The sequence below is a fragment of the Sapajus apella genome, unplaced genomic scaffold, assembly GCF_009761245.1.
Source record: "Sapajus apella isolate SASKATOON/1434 unplaced genomic scaffold, GSC_monkey_1.0 scaffold58, whole genome shotgun sequence".
Taxonomy (NCBI): Eukaryota; Metazoa; Chordata; class Mammalia; order Primates; family Cebidae; genus Sapajus; species Sapajus apella.
In genome coordinates this window covers 2,731,542-2,755,701 of record NW_022436998.1, presented here as the reverse complement: position 1 = coordinate 2,755,701, position 24,160 = coordinate 2,731,542, and the positions used below count along the sequence as shown (strand labels likewise).

General features: G+C 38.7%; 1 protein-coding gene across 9 annotated transcripts in view; it reads left to right on the top strand.

Moving 5' to 3' along the window:
* EXOC6 (exocyst complex component 6) overlaps positions 1 to 24,149 on the top strand; it is a 216,707-nt gene extending 192,558 nt beyond the window's left edge. For 3 of the 9 annotated variants that reach the window (XM_032245522.1, XM_032245521.1, XM_032245520.1), the window contains 3 exons: positions 21,688 to 21,800; positions 22,671 to 22,685; positions 22,991 to 24,149. In XM_032245522.1, the coding sequence (XP_032101413.1) occupies positions 21,688 to 21,800; positions 22,671 to 22,685; positions 22,991 to 23,123 (261 nt within the window). In that variant the 3' untranslated portion in view covers positions 23,124 to 24,149. The remainder of the gene's footprint in view (positions 1 to 21,687; positions 21,801 to 22,670; positions 22,686 to 22,990) is intronic. The other 6 variants (XM_032245517.1, XM_032245525.1, XM_032245519.1 and 3 more) reach the window with 4 other exon arrangements.
* Positions 24,150 to 24,160: the final 11 nt, after the last annotated feature.

The window sequence follows — 24,160 nt, the reverse complement described above, 5'->3', positions numbered from 1 at the left end:
ATTTTACAGAGCTATAGTAGTTGTCAAAACCAGGCCTGGCATGGTAGTTCACAGCTGTAATCTCAGCACTTTGGGAGGTTGAGGTGGGCAGATCACTTGAGCCTTGGAGCTCTATACCATCCTGGCCAACATGACGAAACTCTATTCCTACTAAAAATAAGACGAGTGCATTGGCACACGCTTGTAACCCCAGCTAGTTAGGAGGCTGAGACATGAGAATCGCTTGAACCTGGGTCATGGAGGCTGCAGTGAGCTGAGATCTCACCACTGCATTCTAGCCTGGTTGACAGAGCAAGACCTCATCTCCAGAAAAAAAAAAAAACACAGGAAAGTGATATTGTATGTTCACTGTTAAAACTAAAATTAGCCAGGCGTGGTGGCTCATGCCTGTAATCCCAGCAGTTTGAGAGGCCAAGGCAGATGGATTACCTGAGGCCAGGAGTTCCAGTCCAGCCTGACCAACATGGCAAAACCCCGTCTCTACTAAAAATACAAAAAATTAACTGGGCATGGTGGCAGGTGCCTGTAATCCCAGCTATTTGGGAGGCTGAGGCAGGGAGAATCGCTTGAACCCAGGAGGTAGAGGTTGTAGTGAGCTGAGATTGTGCCATTGCACTCCAGCCTGGGCAGCAGAGTAAGACTCCATCTCAAAAAAAGAAAAAAGAAAAACAAAACAAAACAAAACAAAAAACTAAAATCAAACCTAAAGAGAAAGCTCTCATTTTTCCCTACTCTTAAATCTCTTACAGTTACTGGTTTATTTCCCTCCAGACCTTTATAGTGTACATTCAAACATGTATACATGCAGATACTTATATGCACACATGTAGTTATTTCCTTTTTGGGGTAGGGAAATGGGAGCATTTATGTTATAATTCACATTTTTCATGCAACGTGCTTTCATATTGGTAAATATGAATGTTTCATTCTTTTTCATTTCTTTGTACTGCCTATAGTGTAAATATACCATAATTTATTAAACAAGTCCTCATTTGTTGGACATTATGGATTCTTTAGTTTTTTTCTATCTGTAAATGATGCTGCCATTAATATCTTTATACATATATATTGAGCACTTGTATAAGTATTTCTGTAGGCCTTTAGAAATGGAAATACCAGGAACTGCTGAAAACGCTCTCCAAAAAAGCATACAAATTGGAATTATTTTTAAGAGAGATATGTAACTTGGCAATATGACAATAAACAAAGTTAACAGACTTATGGAAAAATTATGTCATTTAAGTGTGCAGTTGGGCAAATATGGAATATTTCTTATTTACAATATAAGCATTATTGTAATGTGATTAATTTTAAGGTAAATTTTCAGTGAGTTACATAAGAATTAAGTCTTTGTTTCCACAGACTGTGCATAATGTAAAAAGAGACAGTCTCAGATTTACCTGTTTTCAGTCATCAAAATTCTTGCTGTTTTTTTCACGGAAAAAAATAGGTTAAAATTTTTGGAATAGTCTGTCAACTGTAGAGGGTAGTGATATTCTGGCCTCTGATAAATATTATATATGTAGTAAACTAACGATTAAATGTTAACATTGGCATTACTCAACAAGGAACTATGTGTTTTTTCTAAAAATTAATTCACATTTTTGCCAAACTTCCTATTCTTCTTTTCCTTTTTTTTTGAGACAGGGTCTGTTTGTGTTGCCCAGGATGGAGTGCAGTTCTGTGATCATGGCTCATTGCAGCCCCAATCTCCCCATGTTCAGGTGATCCAGCTCAGCATCCCGGGTAGCTTGGACTACAGGTGTGTGCCACCACACCTGGCTGATTTTTGTATTTTTTGTAGAGGCAGAGTCTCACCATGTTGCCCAGATTGGTCTCAAACTTCTGGCCTCAAGTGATCCTCCCATCTTAGCCGCCCTATGTGCTGGGATTATTAGGGCCACTACATCTGGCCCTATTCTTCTTTTTTTTTTTTTCTTTTGAGATGGAGTTTCTCTCTTGTTGCCCAGGCTAAAGTGCAGTGGTGCAGTCTCAGCTCATTGCAACCTCTACCCCCCAGGTTCAAGCAATCTCCTTCCTCAGCCTCCCAAGTAGATGGGATTACAGGCATGTACCACCATACCTGGCTAACTTTTGTATGTTTATTTGAGATGGAGTTTTGCCATATTGGCCAGGCTGGTCTCAAACTTCTGACCTCAGGTGATCTGCCCACCTTAATAGCCTGGCTGTTATTCATTTTTAAGAAATATTTTTCTTGGCCGGCGTGGTGGCTAATGCCCGTAATCCCAGCACTTTAGGAGGCTGAGGTGGGCAGATCATGAGGTCAGGAGATCGACACCATCCTGGCAAACATGGTGAAACCCCATCTATACTAAAATACAAAAACCAGGCTTGGTGGTGTGCACCTATAGTCCTGGCTACTTGAAAAGCTGAGGCAGGGGAGTCGCTTGAACCTGGGAGGCAGAGGTTGCAGTGAGCAGAGATCAGGCTACTGCATTCCAGCCTGGCAACAGAGCGAGACTGTGTCTCAAAAAAAAAAAAGAAAAAATAAATATTTTTCTCTAATAAATTTTTTTTTGTTGACTGGAAATACTTTTTTTCTTGTATAATTTTCTTTGAGTTTGGAGGATAGTTGTGAGCAGTTTAAATATTTAAATGCTTTGTTAGAAAAACAGTAAGTACACTGTTTTACATACTAGTGAATATTATAACCAGGATTCCTATTTTCAGTTATGATCTTTTTGCTACATAAAATGGCATTCCCTAGACAACCTATACTGTATTTGCCATATCCACTGTGCATCTGACAATAGAGTTCTAAGAAATCCGACAAAGTATTCTTTTTGAAAGCAGATTGGCTACACATACAAATAAAAGGAAATGTTTGTGTAAATTAAGCCATCCTAGTCTAATTGTTTAAGCAGTGAATTTATAAATTGAGGAAATAATCTTCTAATCCTATTTTACATATAAATTTGAACATAGCACAAAATTTCCCTGAAACTCAACTTTTACTTTTATAAAATAGAGAACAGCCTGCACTCCACTTGAATGAGATGTATATATACATGACAGAGTTATAGACTCAAACAATAGTGATTCAAAACTTTTCCAGTGGTTTAAATTAGAAACTTTTTCATGTATAATCTTTCTGCTCTTCCTTTGTGGCTGTTTTGTCTCAGAAGAGACATAATTCTTAAACTTTTGCTTCTTAAAGTGTTCTATGAAATATAATTTAGCTCAGTTCAACAAGCTTTAATTGAGTACCCTAAAGGGAGAAGAGCTATTACCTCTACCCTTGAAGAACTCAAAATTTGACTAGAAAGGGAAAACAAACATACAAAAGAAAAGGAGGCATATGTGTGCACTCCGCACTTTAGGAAGCTATCGATGGCCCATAGCCACCTTCTGTGCATCTTCTAATTTAGTTTGCACAGAGAACTCAGTGCTGCTCACACTCTGCTAGCACTTCAAAGGGTTGTATTCTTCCATATACATACATATATATATATATATATATATATATATAAAACCGTCTATTAAATAAATTTAAGGCTGGGCATGGTGGTTCTTGCCTGTAATCCCAGTACTTTGGGAAGCCAAAAGGTCAATAGTGACCTCTTCAGAGCCAAGTGGGTAATATTTGTCATGAAAATTTTTACTAGTATACACCAAAAGCTGATACTGCTGAAGGTAATGTTTTGATTTGAGACTATCATTTACAGCATTATTGTCTAAATGTCCTTCTTAGAGACACATTACGACACTTAGTCCTCATTGTTAAGTCACAGTTTAGTCCCTAGAGGATTTTGCAGTGTACAGTTCTCTCCTTTTCTTTGAACCCGTTCGTGTTTTTGTAAATGTCAGAACATCTACCAATGATCTTCAGTGTGTGATTCAGTGATCTTCATGGTCATAAAATCCTAAGACTTGAGAATTGGAAGGGACTTCTAAAAATCTAACCCCTGGCTCCAAACCTCTTAGAAGTGCTTTCCAGCGAGTTCCCTTGCTGCTGCTCCAGATATCTGGAGGTTCACCCCATCCAAATAGAGGCTTCTCTTCCCTTTTGAAAATCTCAGGGCAGCCTTCACCATTTCTCTCTGAGACTTGGGAGACACTGCTGCTTCTGTTACTTCCCCATCACACATCTTTCATCTTAGAAGATTAAAATATCTGATTATTCAGTGAAATTAAGTACTTCCCACTTCCTTACTCTACTCCTTCTTACTTTCCAACATTTTTCTTGTTTCTTCACTCCTTGTTTTGTCTATCATCTTTTCACTTCTTCTGGCCCTCTTATACTGTGCCACCTGAAAACCCTCATTCCAATGAAAATGGCCCTACAGCTTCAAACTGTATGGCAGAATGCTTTCTTCACCTTATTTTCATAGAATTCAGAGAATACTGCTAGCCCTGCAGCTCTCTCTAGTGGCAGGATGCATTGTCTCACCGGCTGCACGGTGTGAATGAGATTGGTGTTCCCCTGGCTTCTCCTTTCTATTTGTAGAACATTGTTCCTTTACTCTTGAGTGAAAGCTCCAGCCTCTTTGAGCCTCTTGTCTTCCACCTCTATCACCGTCAATCTATCACGGTTGCTTCTGTAGTCAGCTTCTCTGTATCCACACACATCCTTCCTGTCCTTCATTCTCTGGTGTTAGGAAGCCGTTTTAATGAGGCTCTCATCTTCCTTTTCCCTTGATCCCATCTTTTCTGTAGGATTTTGTTTCATCATTCATCTGCCTTTCCTCTGCTTTATCCTTTTCTTAGCCTAAAAACATTCTAGCTATTTCCAGTTTCTCTTCCCTCATTTGCATCCTTAAAAGAATGGTTTATAATTGATCCTTATTTCTTCATCTCATTCATTCCTCAATCCATTCCTATCTGCTTTGCCACACTGCTGAAATAGTGTTCACTTAGGTCACCAGGGAAGGCCAGTAGACATTTTTAGCCCATATTCTACTGGTTCTTTCTGCTGCATTTGATAATGTGGATCATGTCCTCTTTAAAATTCTCTTGCCTTCAAAGTCTGTACTCCCATAACATTCTTCCTCTTTCTTTTTTGTGGTCTCCTTTTCTCCTCCTAAATATTGGTGTTCCCAAGATTTCTCTCCTTAGAACACTGCCCCCAATACTCCTGGCCTAGGTGAGCTGACCCACTCTCATCAAATCTCTGGCATAAACTCTTGTATGCCTTAGATACATATCTAGATGCTTGGTAAACCATTTGACTTAGGTGTGTGTTCCACATGCTGTGTAACCAAAGCTGTTCACATGTCGTCTTCCCTCATTCTCAGATCACATCCCTCTTTCGTGTTCTCTGTTTTGATTGGTAGAACCACTCCCCCATGCCCTACATCCAGACCATCACCATGTCCTAGGGATTTTTTTCTCCTAAATATTTCTCAAACCCACCCTCTTTTGTCCATGTTAACTACTTGCCTACCACGTATTCATCATTTTCTCTCTATCCCAACTATGTACCTGTCTGTTCCAATGTATTTTAAGATTGTTACAACAGTCTCCTAATTTTTTTTTCTGCCATAAGTGCATTTATTACAGAACCTAAGTGGTGAATCTGACCATGTCAGCTCCCTTTTTTGTTTATTTTTTTGAGATGGAGTCTTGCTCTGTTACCCAGACTGGAGTGCAGTGGCACAATCTTGGCTCACTGAAACCCCCACCTCTCAGGTTCCAGCAATTCTGCCTCAGCCTCCCAAGTAGCTGGGATTACAGGTGCCCACCACTATGCCCAGCTAATTTTTTTTACAAAAAATACAAAAGGGTCTCACCATCTTGGCCAGGCTGGTTTCAAACTCCTGACCTCAAGTGATCTTCCCGTCTTGGCCTCCCAAAGTGCTAGGATTAAGGGCATGAGCCACCGTGCCTGGACTTATTTATTTATTTATTTGGAGATGGAGTCTTGCTTTGTTGCCCAGGATGGAGTACAGTGGTGCCTCAGCTCACTGCAACTTCCGCCTCCCAGGTTCAGGCGCTTCTTTTGCTTCAGTGGCCCGAGTAGCTAGGATTACAGGTGCATGCCACCACACCCAGCTAATTTTTGTAGTTTTAGTAGAGATGGGGTTTCACCATGTTGGTCAGGCTGATCTCAAACACCTGACCTTGTGATCCACCTGCCTTGGCCTCCCAAAGTGCTGTGATTACAGGCGTGAGCCACCGTGCCCTGCCTTATTTATTTTTGAGACAGAGTCTTGCTCCGTCTTCAGGCTGGAGTGCAGTGTTGTGATCTCTGCTCACATAACCTCCGCTTCCTGGGTTCCAGTGATTTTCCTGCTTCAACGTCCTGAGTGGCTGGTATTACAGGCACATGCTGCCAAGCCTGGCTAATTTTGGTGTTTTTGTAGAGACAGGGTTTTGCCATGTGAGCTAGGCTGGCTTGGCAAACTAACCTCTTGAACTCCTAACCTCAAGTGATCCATCTGCCTCAGCCTCCCAAAGTGCTGGATTACAGGCCTGAACCACTGCACTCGGCCAGCTTCCTTGTTTAGAACCTTTCAATGGCTACCCAAAGTTCCTTCACAAGGCGTATATATATCCTTTTATGAGTCAGCCCCTGACCCCTTCTCCAGCCTGTCTTATACTACCCTCTACCTGCTTACTCATATTTCAAGTTAGTAGCACTAAAGTGCATGGCATTTCCCCATAAGCACAACTGTTTCTTGCCCTTGTATCTTTCCTCACATGTTCCATCTGCTTGAAATACCATGACTTCTCCTTTGATTAACTCCTTCTTAAGACTCAGTTTGGGTATCATCTAAGATAGCTCCTTGGGTCTACTTCCCACCCCGTAAGCAATAATTAATGCTCTAATGATAACCTACACATATGTCCGTCTGTGTAATCAGCATGTTCGTTTGTAATTATGTTTGTGTGAATATCTTTCCCTTTATACTTACGAACTTCTTAAATCCAAAGACTGGGCCATCACCGTCTTTTCATCACTAGTGTCAAATATAGTGCTTCTCATATGTGGACACAGTCTCTTTTACAGAAGAGGAAGTTGGGACTCAGAATTTGTAACTCCCTTAAATGATTCATTCAAAATGAAAGTAGTGGCCAGCCGTGGTGGCGCACGCCTGTAATCCCAGCACTTTGGGAGGCTGAGGTGGGCGGATCATGAGGTCAGGAGATCGAGACCATCCTGGCTAACACAGTGAAACCCTGTCTCTACTAAAAATACAAACTATTAGCCAGGCGTGGTGGCACGTGCCTGTAGTCCCAGCTACTTGGGAGACTGAGACAGGAGAATCGCTTGAACCTGGGAGGCAGAGGTTGTATTGAGCCAAGATTGAGCTGTTGCGCTCCAGCCTGAGCAACAGAGCAAGACTCCTTCTCAAAATGAATGTAGCTTGATTTTTAAAAATCAGGTTGGGAGGAAATTTAGTAGGGCATAAATGTAAGTACTACTGGTGCCTGCTATATAGTATGCTTCCAGAACTTTGAAAAATACATTTCTATTGTTTATAAGCCACTCAAGCTGTGGTATTTGGTTATGGTAACCCAAACAGACAATGTCATAAGAAGTATTAGCTCTTAAATATTTTCTTATTTAAGTGAAGTGTAATTGGATAGGCAAATAATATCCATAGACTATTGATTAAGTGATACAAAGGAAGAGCTTGATTTTTAGCAGCCAGATGGTGCTGATTTCTACCATTCTGAAGCACCATAATCAAATATCAGATATTTTACAAGTATTCTTTTAAAATGCTGACTCATGTTAAGTTGCACTGTCTATAGAGCTTTCCTTAAAATCATTGCATATGCTCTTAATTACCCCAGATTGTTACTTTGAATTAAGTTGTATTTTTAATATTTTATGAATTTACTTTCAACCAACTGTAAATACTTAAAGATTATTTCCAGTTTTCTTACCTGTTTATTATTTCTCTTTCTCTTCTTTGTTCTTCTCTTAATTATCATCAACAAACTTTACCTTCTCAACTGTGTTGAGGGCACTGGGCCGGGCACTGGGCCAGGCACTGTTTTTATGTATTACAAAGAAGAGACGCCATGGCTTGAGTTTTTTCTGATGGCCTAGTGTAAGATGTTTATGCAAAGTGTCAATGGAAACAATTATCTTAACAGGATAACACAGCCTATTTTGCTTAGAAATGTCCTAATTTCCTGTTTTTAGGTTATCCAGAGGTCAGGTGGGGATTTCTTTTCATACTCCCATAGTGCAGATTCACATCGTGCAAGCATCGCAGGACTTAGATCACAATCCACTTAATTCCAGTGGCTGCATTTATCTTCCCGAGAAAATAAGTCCTTTGCCTGCTGTTTTTATTAGTTTCTCTTTTTTAATTTTATCCAATAACCTGTAGTAAAGGTGTGACTTCAATAGCCGTTAACCAGTAGCTGCTTCTTAACTAACTAAGCTACATCTTAAAATTCATCTGTTCCCCATTTTGAAGTTCATGTGGCTAACTGCACTGGTCAGAATGTTACAGCGTTGTCACTGTTTTCCCGTCTCAGAAATCTGTTACTAAGCATTCAAGCAAGCATCAGGCCCCAAAGTAAGCCCTGACTACATGCTGTGAACTCCTGCCTTAGTGAATCAGCTTCAGTGTAGTTTGATAACTGCCTTTTTTCTTCATGTTTAATTGTGCCTTGAGGGTATGGAAAGACTACATTTATCTGTTGAAACAGACTAAGCAGCAAGTGTTCTGACATGTTTGTCGCGCAAATTATTGTACGTGACAGAAGGTAATTACATATACAATCAGGCCTGGAAGTAAATGGATAATTAGGGGTTAATACATTATCTATCGTAAGAGAAGTACCTTTGAGATTCAAGAAAAGTAAACGAAATACCTATCTTTTTAATTGAGTAAAGATTACAAAATATAATATTTGAAAGAAATGAGTGAGGTTGTAAACCCTCTTAAATAAATACTCACCAAGGTAATGTAATACTGTCTTTAACAGAGACCACAAAGATCCTTATTTTCCTTATTTCCATCAGGCTAAGTATGGTAATCCAACTTTGCATTCCTTCAGAAACCCAAGGCAAAATGGTAATGGGTCTGTATTTATACTCTGGGGCACAAAACCAAGTTTTTATCTCTATAAAGCATAAGAAATGAGATTTGAGTCTGAAATTCAGGTCACTTCACCAAAGATTTATTGCTAAAATTGGAGTCTGTTTTTCCCACTAATTATTGCCATAGAAATGATCTCCTTTTTCCTCTTGAGGCAATTGGGATTTAATGATCTTGGTTTGTTTCAGTTATCCTAAATGGCTTGAGTTCCATTTTAAATAAGAGAATGATAAGATGCCTCTGGGAACTTCAATATTTAGTTTTTTGGGTGTTTTTGTTTTTGTTTTTGTTTTTTTGAGGCAGTGTCACATTCTGTTTTCCAGGCTGGAGTGCAGTGGCACAATCTCAGCTCACTGCAACCTCCACTTCCTGGGTTCAAGCGATTGTCCTGCCTCAGTCTCCCAGGTTGAGGGGACTACAGGTACCCGCTACCACACCCGGCTAATTGTTGTATTTTTAGTAGAGAATGGGTTTTGCCATGCTGGTCAGGCTAATTTCAAATTCCTGGCCTCAAATGATCTGCCTGCCTCGGCCTCCTAAAGTGCTGGGATTACAAGCGTGAGCCACTGCGCCCGGCCAAGTATTTAGTTTTAATTTTAGTTCAACTTTAAAAATAAAACAAGTGAGAGTCATTGTTTATAACTAATAGCAAATTATAAGTATTGTTTGACTTCCTAAAATTTTAGAGTAAAACATATGTGACTACTTATATTGAAGACTAAATTAATCTAGCTATTGGACTCTCCAGGTGTTCATTTGCCTTATTTTAAGGTATAACTATTGAGTTGGGGAGATTAACCACTTAGATTTTTTCAAATTTGGAAAAACTAGTTATTCTCTTTCCTCACGTTTTTCTTAACAGTTGTACTGCAGAAACCTAGTCTGGTCTGGCTTCCTTCATTCAAGCAATTGCCATATCTTATAGACATGTTGGCATACAATTTTTTTAATTGGCTAATTTATATTGTCTTCCTTTGTTGCTCAAGTTCTTCCAAAGTCAATTCATACAAGCAGATCTTATTTCTTCATAGCTTCAATGGAGCAAAGTGACTCATCAGAGAGAACTGAAAGTCTATTGAACACCTCTCATCATGAGTTTCAAGGTTTGATTTCCTTAGTATTAGAGGTCTTTGCGCTTCATTGGTGAAGTCATTACATAACTGCTTGTTATGTAAGTGTAGCAGATGATGTAACGAATCTGTACAGAAAATTAAATGTATGACCTGGGAATGTTTATTTAACATGTTTGATGGTGGCCTCACCGGTTTACAAAAGGAGCAGAACTTTGGTTGTGAAATATTTTAGTACATCCTATGGCACAAATTAAATCAATCAATAACTAGCCTAGTCTGGCTTTCAGGATAATTGTAAAACATTACTAAAATTCAGAGATGTCTTAATTATTAATAGTTTACATGTAAATGATAACATAGCACTTGTTCGTGTATATGATATGGGTTCAGTATAGACTTACGGAATTATATATCAATATAACATATGCAGTTAATCTCAACAAATAGTTTATGCCTAGTATATGCTAATTACTGGGCTAAATGTGAAGATATAGAAACTAAGCAAAATAAGTCACCAGCTTTGAGGCACTTATGAAGTACATTATTAGAAGGAGGGAAAAGACACTTCAACTATTAAGATATTGGAAGGAGGCAAGGACTGGGATAGCTATGAATCACCCAGAGTAAAAAAGGAATTATTGATATTTGATTCTTTTGTGGGTAAATAAACTAATCCAAAATAATCAATATACTGTGAAAAACACCCTGATACAGATAGGTATAGGGTAGTATGAGGACACAAAAGAGTGACAGCTAACCCAACCAAGATGGTCTGGAGAGGCTTCCTGGGAGACTGATTTAGACTTAAGCGTTATGAACTAAGTAAGAGCTACCTGGGCGTAGAAGGAGGGAAAGGAGACTCCATACAGAAGAGCTGAGGAATGAGGAATGTCCTGGGGGTAGTCGTGGTTTCTGTTTTTTTATTTTTGAGACCGAGTTTTGCTTTTGTCACCCAGGCTAGAGTGCAATGGCAAAGTCTCGGCTCACTGCAACCTCTGCCTCCCAGGTTAAAGCAATTCTCCTGCTTTGCCCTCCCGAGTAGCTGGGATTACAGGCGCTTGCCACCACACCCAGCTATTTTTGTATTTTCAAGTCTAGATGGGGTCTCACCATGTTGACCAGGCTGGTCTCGAAATCCTGACCTCAGGTAATCCGCCTGCCTTGGCCCCCAAAAGTGGTGGGATTACAGGCATGACCCACCATACCTGGCCGAGTCATAGTTTCTAAGAGAACTAAGAGTAGTTCCTTATTTAGGAGCGTGGGTTACATGAAGGGAGAGGAAGCCAAAAGGTTGAGCTGGATAAGGTGCAAGAGAGCTTTGCGTGTCATGTTAAGAAACTTGAACTTTATCTTGTGGGAAATGGGGAGCCATCAAAGGTTTTAAACAAGGGAATGATGTGATCAAATTTGTGTTTTAGCTGGATCTCTCTGGCAGCATTGTGAAGGTTGGCTGAGCTGGGTTATTGGAAGAGAGAGGCAGAGGGAATAGGTAAGATCAAAGGCCCCAGGGGAGAGATTATGATGTCTGAACTAGGACAGTAGTAGTAATAGGAGGGATGGAAAGTTGGGAGAGGGCTGGGCGCAGTGGCTCATGCCTGTAATCTCAGCATTTTGGGAGGCTGAGGCAGGCAGATCGTTTGAGCCCTAGAGTTTGAGACCAGCCTGGCCAACATGTGAAACCCTTTCGCTACTAAAAATATAAAAATTAGCCAGTCACAGGGGCCTGTGCCTGTAATCCTAGCTATTGGGGAGGCTGAGGCACAAGAATTGCTTGAACCCAGGAGGCAGTGTTTATAGTGATGCGAGGTTGCACCACTGAACTCCAGCCTGGGTGTCAGAGCAAGACTATGTATCAAAAAAAATAAAAACAAAAACAAAAAAAAGAAGGTGGAAGAAAGTAAATACTGAAAATATTTAGGAAGGTAAATTGGTACTATTCGTCAATAAATTAGATGCAATAATTGTCAGAGAGAAGACACAAAGCAGACTAAATCCAGATTTTTTGTTTCAGTAATTAGGTAAAGTACTACTGCTTCATTTATTACCTACCTTACAATGTCAGGAAGCTGAACTCTTATGTTCAGTACACTTAAGAGAAACAAGCCATGCCTGTGTGTGTGTTTCTGTCTGTGCATGTGGTGTGTATTATAAAAATCTAAGTCACAGTCAACTATTTGAAGTGAATCTACTTGAGGAAATGACATGACAGGTTCTTTCTTCTATTGAATACTTGTAGGTTTTTATTATTTTTCAAAAACAGGTTTAAAAATTCTTGGTAAGAATTTATTAACATTGGCTGGGCACGGTGGCTCATGCCTGTAATCCTAGCACTTTGGGAGGCTGAGGCAGGCAGATCACCTAAGGTCAGGACTTTGAGACCAGCTTGGACAACATGGTGAAATCCTGTCTCTACTAAAAATACAACAATTAGCTGGGATGGTGGCACGTGCCTGTAATCCCAGCTACTCGGGAGGCTGAGGCAGGTTAATCACTTGAACCCAGGAGGTGGAGGTTATGTGCAGTGAGCTGAGATTGTGCCACTGCATCCAGCCTGGGTGACAGCAAGATGCCTTCTCTCTCTCTCACACACACACACACACACACACACACGTACATACATACATCTTTCTGCATTCATAAAGAACTTTCAGGAGACTTTAGTCTAATATCTGTTTGTCATTTGGGTTTAAATACATGATATAAATATTTTACCCCAATTGACAAAAGAATTATTTAAAAACTCTACATAAGGCATACAATGTTATATTACTAAATGGAAAGTCAGAAGATCCTATTCAAAGTTTATACAGGGCCAGGTGTGGTGGCTCACGCCTCTAATCCCAATACTGGAAGGCCGAGGCGGGTGGATCACCTGAGGTCAGAAGTTCAAGACCAGCCTGGCCAACATGATGAAACCCTGTCTCTATTAAAAATACAAAAAAAATTAGCCAGGTGTTGTGGCAGTTGCCTGTAATCCCAACTGCTGGGAAGGCTGAGGCAAGAGAATTGTTTGACCCCGGGAATTGGAATCAGAGGTTGCAGTGAGCCAAGATCGTGCCAGTATATTCCAGCCTGAGTGACAAAGTAGGACTCCATCTCAAAAAAAAAAAAAAAAAAAAAGAAAAAAATGTTTATATAACAAAATTCTACTCCTAGATATATACCCAAGAGAAATGAAAACAGTTTTCTACAAAACCTTGTACATAAATGTTAATAGCGGCATTTTTTTTTTTTTTTTTTTTTGAGACGGAGTTTCGCTCTCGTTACCCAGGCTGGAGTGCAATGGCGCGATCTCGGCTCACCGCAACCTCCGCCTCCTGGGTTCAGGCAATTCTCCTGCCTCAGCCTCCTGGGTAGCTGGGATTACAGGCACGCACCACCATGCCCAGCTAATTTTTTGTATTTTTAGTAGAGATGGGGTTTCACGATGTTGACCAGGATGGTCTCGATCTCTTGACCTCGTGATCCACCCGCCTCGGCCTCCCAAAGTGCTGGGATTACAGGCTTGAGCCACCGCGCCCGGCAATAGCGGCATTATTTTTAATAGCCAAAAAGATAAACTCAAATGTCCATCAACTGATGATTTGGATAAACAAGGTGTGGTATATCTGTAGAATACATTATTATTTGTCAATAAAAAGGAATGAGTAATAATGCGTGCTACGACATGATGAGCCTTGAAAACATGTTTAAGCAAAAGAAGCCAGTTACAAAAGACCACGTGGTAGGTTTTGTTTTGTTTTGCTTTAAATAGAGGCAGGGTCTTGCTCTGCTACCCATTCTGTAGTACAGTTCATAGCTCACTGCAGCCTCCAATTCCTGGACTCAAGCTAGCCTCCCACCTAAGCCTCCCAAGTAGCCGGGACTACAGGTGTGCACCACCACAGGAGCTAATTTTTTAATTGTATGTAGAGACAGGGTCTTTCCATGTTGCCCAGGCTGGTCTCAAACTCCTAGTCTCTAGCCTTGGCCTCCCAAAGTGCTAGGATTACAGGTGTGAGCCACCATGCCAGGCCAGAAGACCAAATGTTATGTGATTTCCATTTGGAGAGTGATTGCTAATGGCTATAGGGATTCTTTCAGGGGCTCTAAAATTGATTGAGTTGATTGTACAGTTCTGTGAATAGAGTCAAAACCATTGATTTGTACCCTTAAATGAGTGGACTGTATGCTACATCTCAAAGCTGTTTAAAAAAACAGAACTTTAAAAGTGATGTAACAAGAAATAGAGGTTTAATTGTATTAAAGTTATAGAAACGAAAATAGACAAAAATGGTAAGATAGCTACCCAAGTAGAGAGCTGGTATAAAGTAAGGGAAACTCTCATATGTGATAGCTATAAAATAATAAATTCAAAATTAGAAAAATAAGCCTATTAGGGATAGTGAGATAATCACTAGAACTAAAAAAGGAGTTAAAGTAGGGGCATGGTGGCTCACACCTGCAATCCCAGCACTTTGGGGTAGGCCGAGGCGGGTGAATCCCTTGAGGCCAGGAGTTCAAGACCAGCCTGGGCAACACAGCAAAACCCCATCTCTACAAAAAGCACAAAAATTAGCTGGGCGTGGTGGTCTGCGCCTATAGTCCCAGTTGCTTTGGAGGCTGAGGCACAAGAATTGCTTGAACATGGGACACGGAGGTTGCAGTGAACTGAGATTGCACCACTGCACTCCAGCCTGGGTGACAGGGTGAGACTCTGTCTCAAAACAACAACAACAAAAACCACAATGGTTTTTGTAAGTAAGTAACTCCTTACTTACTTACTTCATGGTTACTTCTGAATAGGGCAGTGAACTGTTGGTTTCATGATATGCTCTATTTGATTATTAACTATGTATTTGATTAAATTAGTTTTAATAACTTAACCACATAAATTCACACCTATATATCTATATGTTATTTACCCATGGTAGTGACCAAAAAAAAAAAATTAAAGCAAATATGGACGTATATAAATCCAATTTTGTAAATTTTACTATGTGCCTCTTTTTTTTTTTTTTTTTCCCTTCAAATTCCAAACCCACCTAGAGGTTATCTAGGACTTCTACATTAGTTTGGCATAAAAACAACTTTAAGAACTTCCTACTTTTGTGTGTACAGTTCACCTGAGTGAAGTCTCTTAAAGAGATCCTTTTTTTTAAGCAGCTTCTTCAGCATGAAGTGCTCAGAGCTCACTCCTAGTCCTCACAGAGGTGGGAGTGGAAGGACTGGCCAAGAACAAGTCTGGCAGATGGAGCATTGGAAGAGGGCAGGCTTGAGTGAGGGTGTGTCAGATCCAGAAGGCAGCTTGAAGGCAGTTAATATCTGAAGGCAAAACAGTGAGGTGGCTGGAAGCACAATACTGTTTTGCTTCTTTATATTGTAGTTTTTGCCTGTGCTCCTTTTGGCTGCTACTTAAAATTCTCTTCTGTGCTACATGTGGAGTTTTCCAAATGTGGTGTTTTCAGATAGCTAGAAAGGAAGACAAATCCAGTGCTTTAAAAATCATATGGAGCTCATCATTTGACCTCACTATATATTTAGAGAAAGGACTTGTGGTTTTTTCCAATGTAGCTAATTTGGTAAGACCCATTTTTCCTGAATTCCCAGTGGCAAATTACTCAGGATTTGTTTGAAGGACCAGTATTTCTTGCTTTAAGCAGTATTAGGGTTTAGGACATTTTTTCCCCCCCAGGACTTTTGTTGTTTAAATCTCTGGAACACTCCAGGAACCCAGGCCTTAGCTTTGTTTTTTGGAAGCAAAGGAAAAATGATCTCCTGGTTTACTTTTGGAATCCGCAAAGCAACTCTGAGGTCCCAGGTGGGTTTAGTGTTTGGAAAAGGGAACTTGGGGGACTGAGGTTGACCCTGAGCCCCCAGGTCACTGTTCACGTTTACAAAAGCAAACCTGGTATCCCCAGTTGCTTTTCTCTTGAGGTTGGCTTAACTTTATTTATCTTCTGTCCTGGGTCACTGCCCCTGAGGTGCTTCAAAAGCAAAACCCAAAAGACCCAAAACAAAGAAAGCTAAACCAGATTCAAGGAAAAAATGACCTGGCACTGTGGGTTCACTTTTACAAAAGGCAAAAAGTCACTTCAAGCGTTTCATAGAATAGTTTTAAGTCTGCCTAGATTCATTGTGTCATTTGTATAAAGTGAACTCAACGGGTCTGAGACCCCAAGTTCCTTGGGCATAGACCTAAAGTGAGTCTGTAGGATGGGAAAATGTCAGTAAGCTAAATGGGTTGACACAAATGAATTCCTCAGTAATTCTGAAGTGATTCAACTATTTTAAGCATATAAATGGGACCACCCATGTAACACTTCTTTCCTTAAGCTGATCTTTTTGTTTGCTGGACACACACAGGGAATGCTGAGGAAGTGAAACGTACAACTCACTTACAAATATTGGCATATGTCCACTTTATGTTATCAGATTAGTTATGAAGGGTACTTTTGAATCCTTGGTGAAAAAAAAACTTGGGATACTAATTTCAGATAATCTTATAAATCATGATGAGGTAGAATTGAGGCACATGATTTTGGTTTTTCATTTTTATATCATCCATACTTTGCACACTTCCCAAAAGGATTTAAGGTAGAATTACTTTACTTGACTATTGGAAGAAACCCATTTAAAGAACTTAATGCCAATTTTCATTATCATATGCCTGACTTTATCCTTTAATAAGTAATTGTAAAATTGCTTTTGGGTAATCTGGGGAGATTTTTGTTTTTGTTCATGTTTGATCTACATCTTTGAACTTCAGGTATATGTGTTAACTAATAAATTCACCTGTTGAGACCATGTCCTACCGTTTATTTACAAGACTGAAAGAGATTTTGTGTGATTAATAACAAAACGTATTATTTGGGCATTGCCATCTGAAGGAAGCAAAACTTGAAGTAGACAAGTGAGATTTTTATACTGTAGGTCTTAGCATTAAGAACATAGTGCATCCTGTGAAGCCTAACCAATTGTGAGAGGCAGTCCACAAGGCAATAACTGTTGAGGTGGAGTGAAGGCGAATATCAGTGTTTGTACCTGGCAACACCCCAGTTTCCTCTTTCCTTCCCATCACACTCTGACTCCAGAGCAATCATGCCCCTTTTAAGTCATCCCAATCAAAGACCAGGGTCATCTTGGTCAGAACAGGCATGGATAGCCGCCTGTGGAAATGGGCCTGGTCCATAAAATCTGGCCTGGCATAATGTTAGGTGGGACCCAGGAATAAAGTCCTGGTTTTCTGTTTTATCCTTCACTAGAACTGTATTTTAAAAAGTGAAAAATGACCTTGTAATTCTTATGGATGAAGGAGGCTGGTAGACCATTCAGAAATATTAATGCTGCTTTCTCCAGGAAGATCATTTAACTCACTTAACATTAGACCCAATGCTGTATTATGATGGATCTCTCCTCTTTAACAATACCCCAATGAAAAGCTGGGAGAGATGGAGGGATGTCACTTCACTATATTCACTTGGCATAGTTTGCCTAAAAGCCAACACTGGCCTTTTCCAGAGAGCTATCAGAATAAGCTAAAGTAGTCTGTACTTACGAAGCCTAAGAAAAAAGCTCCCAAGGAAACTTGGAGTAATGGTCTGACATCATCAATAAATCAGTTATTTCTCAAATAGCTACTGAATGGTTACACTGTGCTAGACACACTTTATGAGCTTGCCTGCCCAGCTTTGAAGTTTGTTTCTATTTACTTGTTCCAGCAGTACTATGCATTTGAAAAATTCCTAGACACATGAAAATGAGAAATAAGAATATGAGATCAGCATGCTTGCTGGCTCCATCTCTTTGCTCTCTGCCCATGTTCATGTGTAGTCTTTGGGACACAGACACGGAAATGTCTTAACCATTAGATCTTCAGCCTTTGGATTGGTAGACAGAGTGGCATGAGCAAGCATTTACCAGCTTCTACATAAGTTAATGGTTTCTATCTTATTCTGTATTAAACTTATAGTAGCTTCCTCATGTGTTACTGTAGTTTAAATTACTAGGATTCTGTCTGAATCACTTTTCTTTATAATTTCTTCCATGTTAACTCAAAAGATTACTTTTTATTCCCAACTTACAATGTAAGCTCCTTGAGGAAAGAGATTTTGTCTTGTTCCATTACTGTATCTCTGGTACCTAACCTAGCACAGTATCTAGCACATGATAGGTGAGCAGTCAATATTTATGGAATAAATAAATGAATCTTATCTAGATGCTTGGCCTTTTTATCTGCATTGGCAATGAATTCCTTAACTATTAATTTGCAAACTTGAGGCTGGTTGTGGTGGCTCGCACCTGTAATTACCGCACTTTGGGAGGCCGAGGCAGGCCTGAGGTTGGGAATTTGAGACCAGCCTGACCAATATGGAGCAACCCCATCTCTACTAAAAACACAAAATTAGCCGGGCATGGTGGCGCATGCCTATAATCCCAGCTGCTGGGGAGGCTGAGGCAGGAGAATCACTTGAACCCAGGAGCCGCAGGTTGCAGTGGGCTGAGATTGCGCCATTGCACTCCAGCTTGGGCAACAAGAGTGAAACTCCGTCTCAAAAAACAAAACAAATTTCTACAGATATCTGTAAATTAACTGTGCACAAGATGTATTTCTATAAATATATATATGTGTGTATATATATGTATGTATATATATTTGTGTGTGTGTGTGCGCGCATATATATATATATATATATATATATATATATATATATATGGAGAGAGAGAGAGAGAAAGAGAGATGGAGTGACGGAGTCTTGCTCTTGTTGCCCATGCTGGAGTGCAATGGCGTGATCTCCGCCTCCCGGGTTCAAGCGATTCTCCTGCCTCAGCCTCCTGAGTAGCTGGGATTACAGGCATGCGCCACCACGCCTGGCTAATTTTTGTATTTTTAGTGGAGACGAGGTTTCTCCATGTTGATCAGGTTGGTCTCAAACTCTTGACCTCAGCCTCAAAAGTGCTGGGATTACAGGCGTGAGCCACCACACCTGGCCTATAAATATTTTTATAAAGATTAATGTAGGCTGGGCGCAGTGGCTCACACCGTAATCCAAGCACTTTGGAGGCCAAGGTGGGCGGATCACCTGAGGCCACGAGTTCAAGACCAGCCTGACCAACATGGTGAAACCCTGTCTTAAAAATAAATACATAAATAAAGATTAATGTAAATATGAAAGCATATAGATTAGATTTGTCTACATATGGGCAAGTAGGTTTAATTTTGTTGTTCTTGTAATTTCTAGTGATTTGCATATAAGAGATTTGCATATGGGTATCTGACCATATGTGAACATTGTAAGCATACTGTTTCTTTATCTAAGACAGTCCGGTTTTGTGCTGTAAAAGAATCAATTCTGTATTCACAGTTGGAGTTGGTGCAGGTTTTTCATTCATTAAGTAGGCTCCTCCTTTCCCACTAAATTAGCCTAGAGAAAAAGAGCCTTAAGTGGTTGATTTCTGCTGACTCCATGCATTGCACATGCACAGTTGTGCAAATAAAAATATACACCTGAAAGAAGAATCCTTGAAAATGAGGCTTCTATTGACAACTCTGTGAGGGGTGTTCATTTCTGAAATTTATTTTAATATATAAATTTATAAACCTTATTTATAACTATAGTATTAACACATATCCATTGTAGAGTATTACAAAAATAAAGAAAATAAGTTAATCTTAATCTCATCACAGAAATAACAATCATTCTTTTTAAAAAATTATTATTTTACAGGTGAAGTCTCATTATGTTGCCCAGGCTGGACTCTCAACTCCTGGGCTCAAGTGATTCTCCCACCTCAGCCTCCGGAGTAGCTGGGACTACAGGAACACACCACCATGCCCAGCTTATAACAAGCATTCTTAACATTTTCTCAGATTTTCTTCCAGTCCTTTTGGATGGGTTTTTATGTAACTTAAGTAGCAATATTTATCATAAACATTATCCCAAGTTATTTAAAATTCAATGTAAACATTAATTTTAATAACCACATGATAGTCATCATACAGATATGCCTCACTACTTAACCAGTCTCTTCATATTGAGATTTAGGCTTTTTTCAGTTTTTTGATAACCCAAATAACATTTTTTAGATTAATATCTTTGTGCATAAATTTTTGTCTGTTTCCTGAAGTTGCATTCTGAGAAGTAGGGCTACTGAATCAAAGGGAATGGCCATATTTATAAGGTTCTTAAACACATTGCAGAATCACATTCCAGAGAAGTTATACTAGTTTACATTCTTACCATCTGAGTGTATGAAAGTAACTTTTCCTCTTTGTGAAGGGAGGGGAAAATGTGGCCAAACAACAGGTGAAAATTACACAGAACTTTAAGTTCCCTTTTCTTTTTCAGACAGTGTATTCTTTGACATTGTCTCAGTATAGCTTCTGTCCCAGTGTTTCAACTTTTGGAATGGGCCAGAATGGTATCTTGTCTGTAAGAAAATAGAGTGGCTTTTCATAGGTTAATATTTTCATTATACAGTGTTCTTCCTGTTGCAAGAAAATCTCTATTAATACCTTTAAATTGGATGGGGAAAGAGTCAAACAAGTTTTTTACCTTCACCAAGAAAAGCTAGTTTCTGGTAACCTTTCTTTATAAGGTTTTAATCACCCCAGAGTTTTATCCCTCTCAGAGTCAGTGGTTGGCTCTTGTATCCCATAAGTAAATGCAAATGTTTCCTCCATTTGAAAGCAAAACCTGTAAGACCCTTTACTTAAAAAGCGAGTTAAAACAAAAAGAATATAAAAACTAAAGGAAGGTAGTAAGTAAAGCATTTAGCTTTCTGAAACAATTCAAATGGGGATAGGAAGTTGGTTTTAAATGGCTTAAAGGGGATTAGGGTTTTAAAGTTGGATAAAGAGTTTGGTGCTTTGGTTTAGGCATGGCATAGCTTTTAAAAGATTACTTCCATATTTGACAACGATTCTAACTGGAGATTATAAAGTAAACAGTCAATTTTAAGACACCATGGGAAACAAGAGAGTTTCTTTTTTGTTGTTGTTTGTTTACACAAAATGGTAGCCTAGAGTTAGGCTGAATCCTGAAGCCCTCATTTAATTATACTACCGAGGATCTATCACGAGAGAGAATCCAGCAGAGGTTGTTTAATGCACTTAATTGAGATTATCTGAGCTTTTGGTTTAAATTACTTTGGAAAAAGTCTAGGTGCAAACAGCATCTTTGAAAGGTAAACATACTTACCTCTGAGTAAAAAAGGTTCAATTTAAGTTCTTCAAAATTCTTCGTATAGGTTGTAGTACAGCAACCTTTGTTATTTAAATTTGGATACTGGCTGAGTAATGCATAAAGATAAAATTACATCAGTACAAGGGTTAATATATATTATTATTAACAGTGTTTTAATTACTTTGCAATTATTTGAAAACACAAAGTATTTTACTAGAAAATACCCCGTGGCACTTTTAGTAACAAAGCGAAAAGATCTATTTTGGTTATAAAGTACAGTTAATGAAGTTTTAAAAATGAATCTCCTCATTCTGTTTCATCTAAGAAGCACGCCGTATTAAAATGGACCAAGGATGGCATATACTTAATTTATGTATTAACTGTGGGTAAATAATTTCACATTTTATGTTCCCCCATCTTTCTCAGCTCCTTGACCTATTTATGGTTTGGGATTGGTCTACTTATCTAGCTGATTATGGACAGCCAGCTTCTAAGTACCTTCGGGTGAATCCAAACACAGCCCTTACTCTTTTGGAGAAGTGAGTATATTCTGAAAACTTTTTTGTGCGACGTTTCAGCATTTTTTGATTCAGTGATAAAATGAAGAACTAGAGATTTCTATCAAAAAAGAAAAGTCTAGATGGAGCTTAAAAGCTCACTCTAGTTGAATGACCAAAAGTTAAGCCTTTCTTTCTTGCCCTTCAGAGTTGGTGTAGTGTATAAGCAACGGCTATTTATATTGATATGAACAAAACATCTTTGCCTTTGTATTCTGATTTGCAAGCTTAATTGACCTTAGAAATATGTTTACTGGGGATGTGACAATTGGAGCTTTCTTTTTTAAAAAAATCTATAACTCAGGAAAGAAGTTATTTTGTCAGATGTGACCAGGAATTGGAATGTTTGCCACCAGTGTTATCTAAATCTTAATATTATGGACTTGGATTCTTTACAGGTAGAGAAATATGTGATTTGAAAAAAATATATAATAAAAACCAAGGTAATAGGATTTACAGATGCATCTTGTACAACTAAACCTAAATTTAGGTGTCAACTTTTCCTTCTCATTATGTGGCAGACGTTTTCTTTACTCAATCATATTTCATTTAAAGTATCACTATTGGGAGTCTCTCTGAATCTGCCGTGATTCTGGGGGCTGCTGGATAAGAAAATAAAAATAAAAAGTATCACTATTAAAATTTTCAATTTCTAAATTAAAATTGTGTATTATTTTCCTATATTTCAAAATATCTGTGGTGTATTTGACTTGAATGGACAAGAGGAAGTGTTTAAAATAAATGTAAATGTATTTTACAATGCCATGAAATGCAACTGGGCCAAAAACGTTACTGTTTTGCATTTTCTAATGCTATTTTCCTTTCACCTTATCTTGCTATGAATGTGATTAGCAGAGTCTATAGAGGGTATGTATTTTAGCATACTTTGTGGAATAATATTAGAAAATAGTGTGATAGTGCCAAACCTAGCATATTTTAGATGTATATACTAATGCAAAAATACCACTTAATATAGCATGTAAAATAAAGCTTCTAATTTTTTGCATGGTTGCTATATCTGTATATTTATTTAGTACCTACTTTCTTTGAAGTATATTTTTCAAGCATAGGATTAGTGTGAGATAATTCAGAGCATGCCAAGATATTTAACTTGTGACAGCTTAGCTTTTAATTTCCTTTTACTAAGCTTCTTCATTCACATATGTTTCTAGGATGAAGGATACTAGCAAAAAGAACAATATATTTGCTCAGTTCAGGAAGAATGATCGAGACAAACAGAAGCTGATAGAGACAGTTGTGAAACAGCTGAGAAGTTTGGTGAATGGTATGTCCCAGCATGCATAGACTTCACGTCGCTTGCACTCAGTGACACCAAATCCGTGATTCAACATTGATCTCGAGCAAGTATTGGTCATGATATAGTAATTTGTTTACAGAATCTAAAAATACAATAGAGAAGATACAGGAGGGCTTAAACAAGAAATAGTAATAAATATCATTTGTATGGATTTTTAAATAATCGAATACTATTTTATATATGGAAAAAATGACCATTTTTTTCACTTTTAGGGGAAAAATGCAGAAGTGTAATACATAAATTCTCACAAATTGTACATGAAACTGATTACAAATACATTTGAAAAACTTATGCCTCTACTCATAAGTTTTTTTTTTCTAGCTTTCATTTTCACCTCAGTGTGATTTAAGCAGACCAAAATTTATAATTCTGCTAATTCTGAGGGAGAAATAGACAAATCTTTAAAGCTTCCTAAAATCAAACTTGATTTAACTCAGTAAGAATGTGAATTATTTGTTCTACTTGGGTGGTTTAATTTAATCATTCTGAATATGAACAAAAGGTTTTGGATTTTCTAAAGATGCAGTGTTGTTTCTGTTCATCAGGGTTAATATTTCTAACTATATTGCTTGTAGCTGACCCCATTCTGGATTTGTTTGGTTTGGTTCCAGTTAAAAGAGAGGACAGGAACAAAATGGGGCTAACCACTTCAGGTGCAGCTTGTGTGAAGGTAGATGGTTCTTACACACACAAGTTACCACAGGGGTCAGGTTACTTTCTTCAAATAGCAGATTTCAGTACTGTATCCTCATTGTGGAAACAAGCCAAACCAAATGAACTCTGGAAAACCTAAAACAAATGTACATTTTCTTTTGTGTATGTTTCCGTGGCCCAAATGGCAATATAAATCCAGTCTTTATTCTCCTTTTGTTGTATTTATGCTGAGTCCTCCCTTTGACTTTTCAGGATTTATGCCTGTAAGAAACCATGCCTGACTCTGTAAAATAAGTGTAAAGAATTATAGGTACATCTCTGGATTTTGTGATGAAATATTAAAAATATTGAGCAAGTTGAAAATGCATTG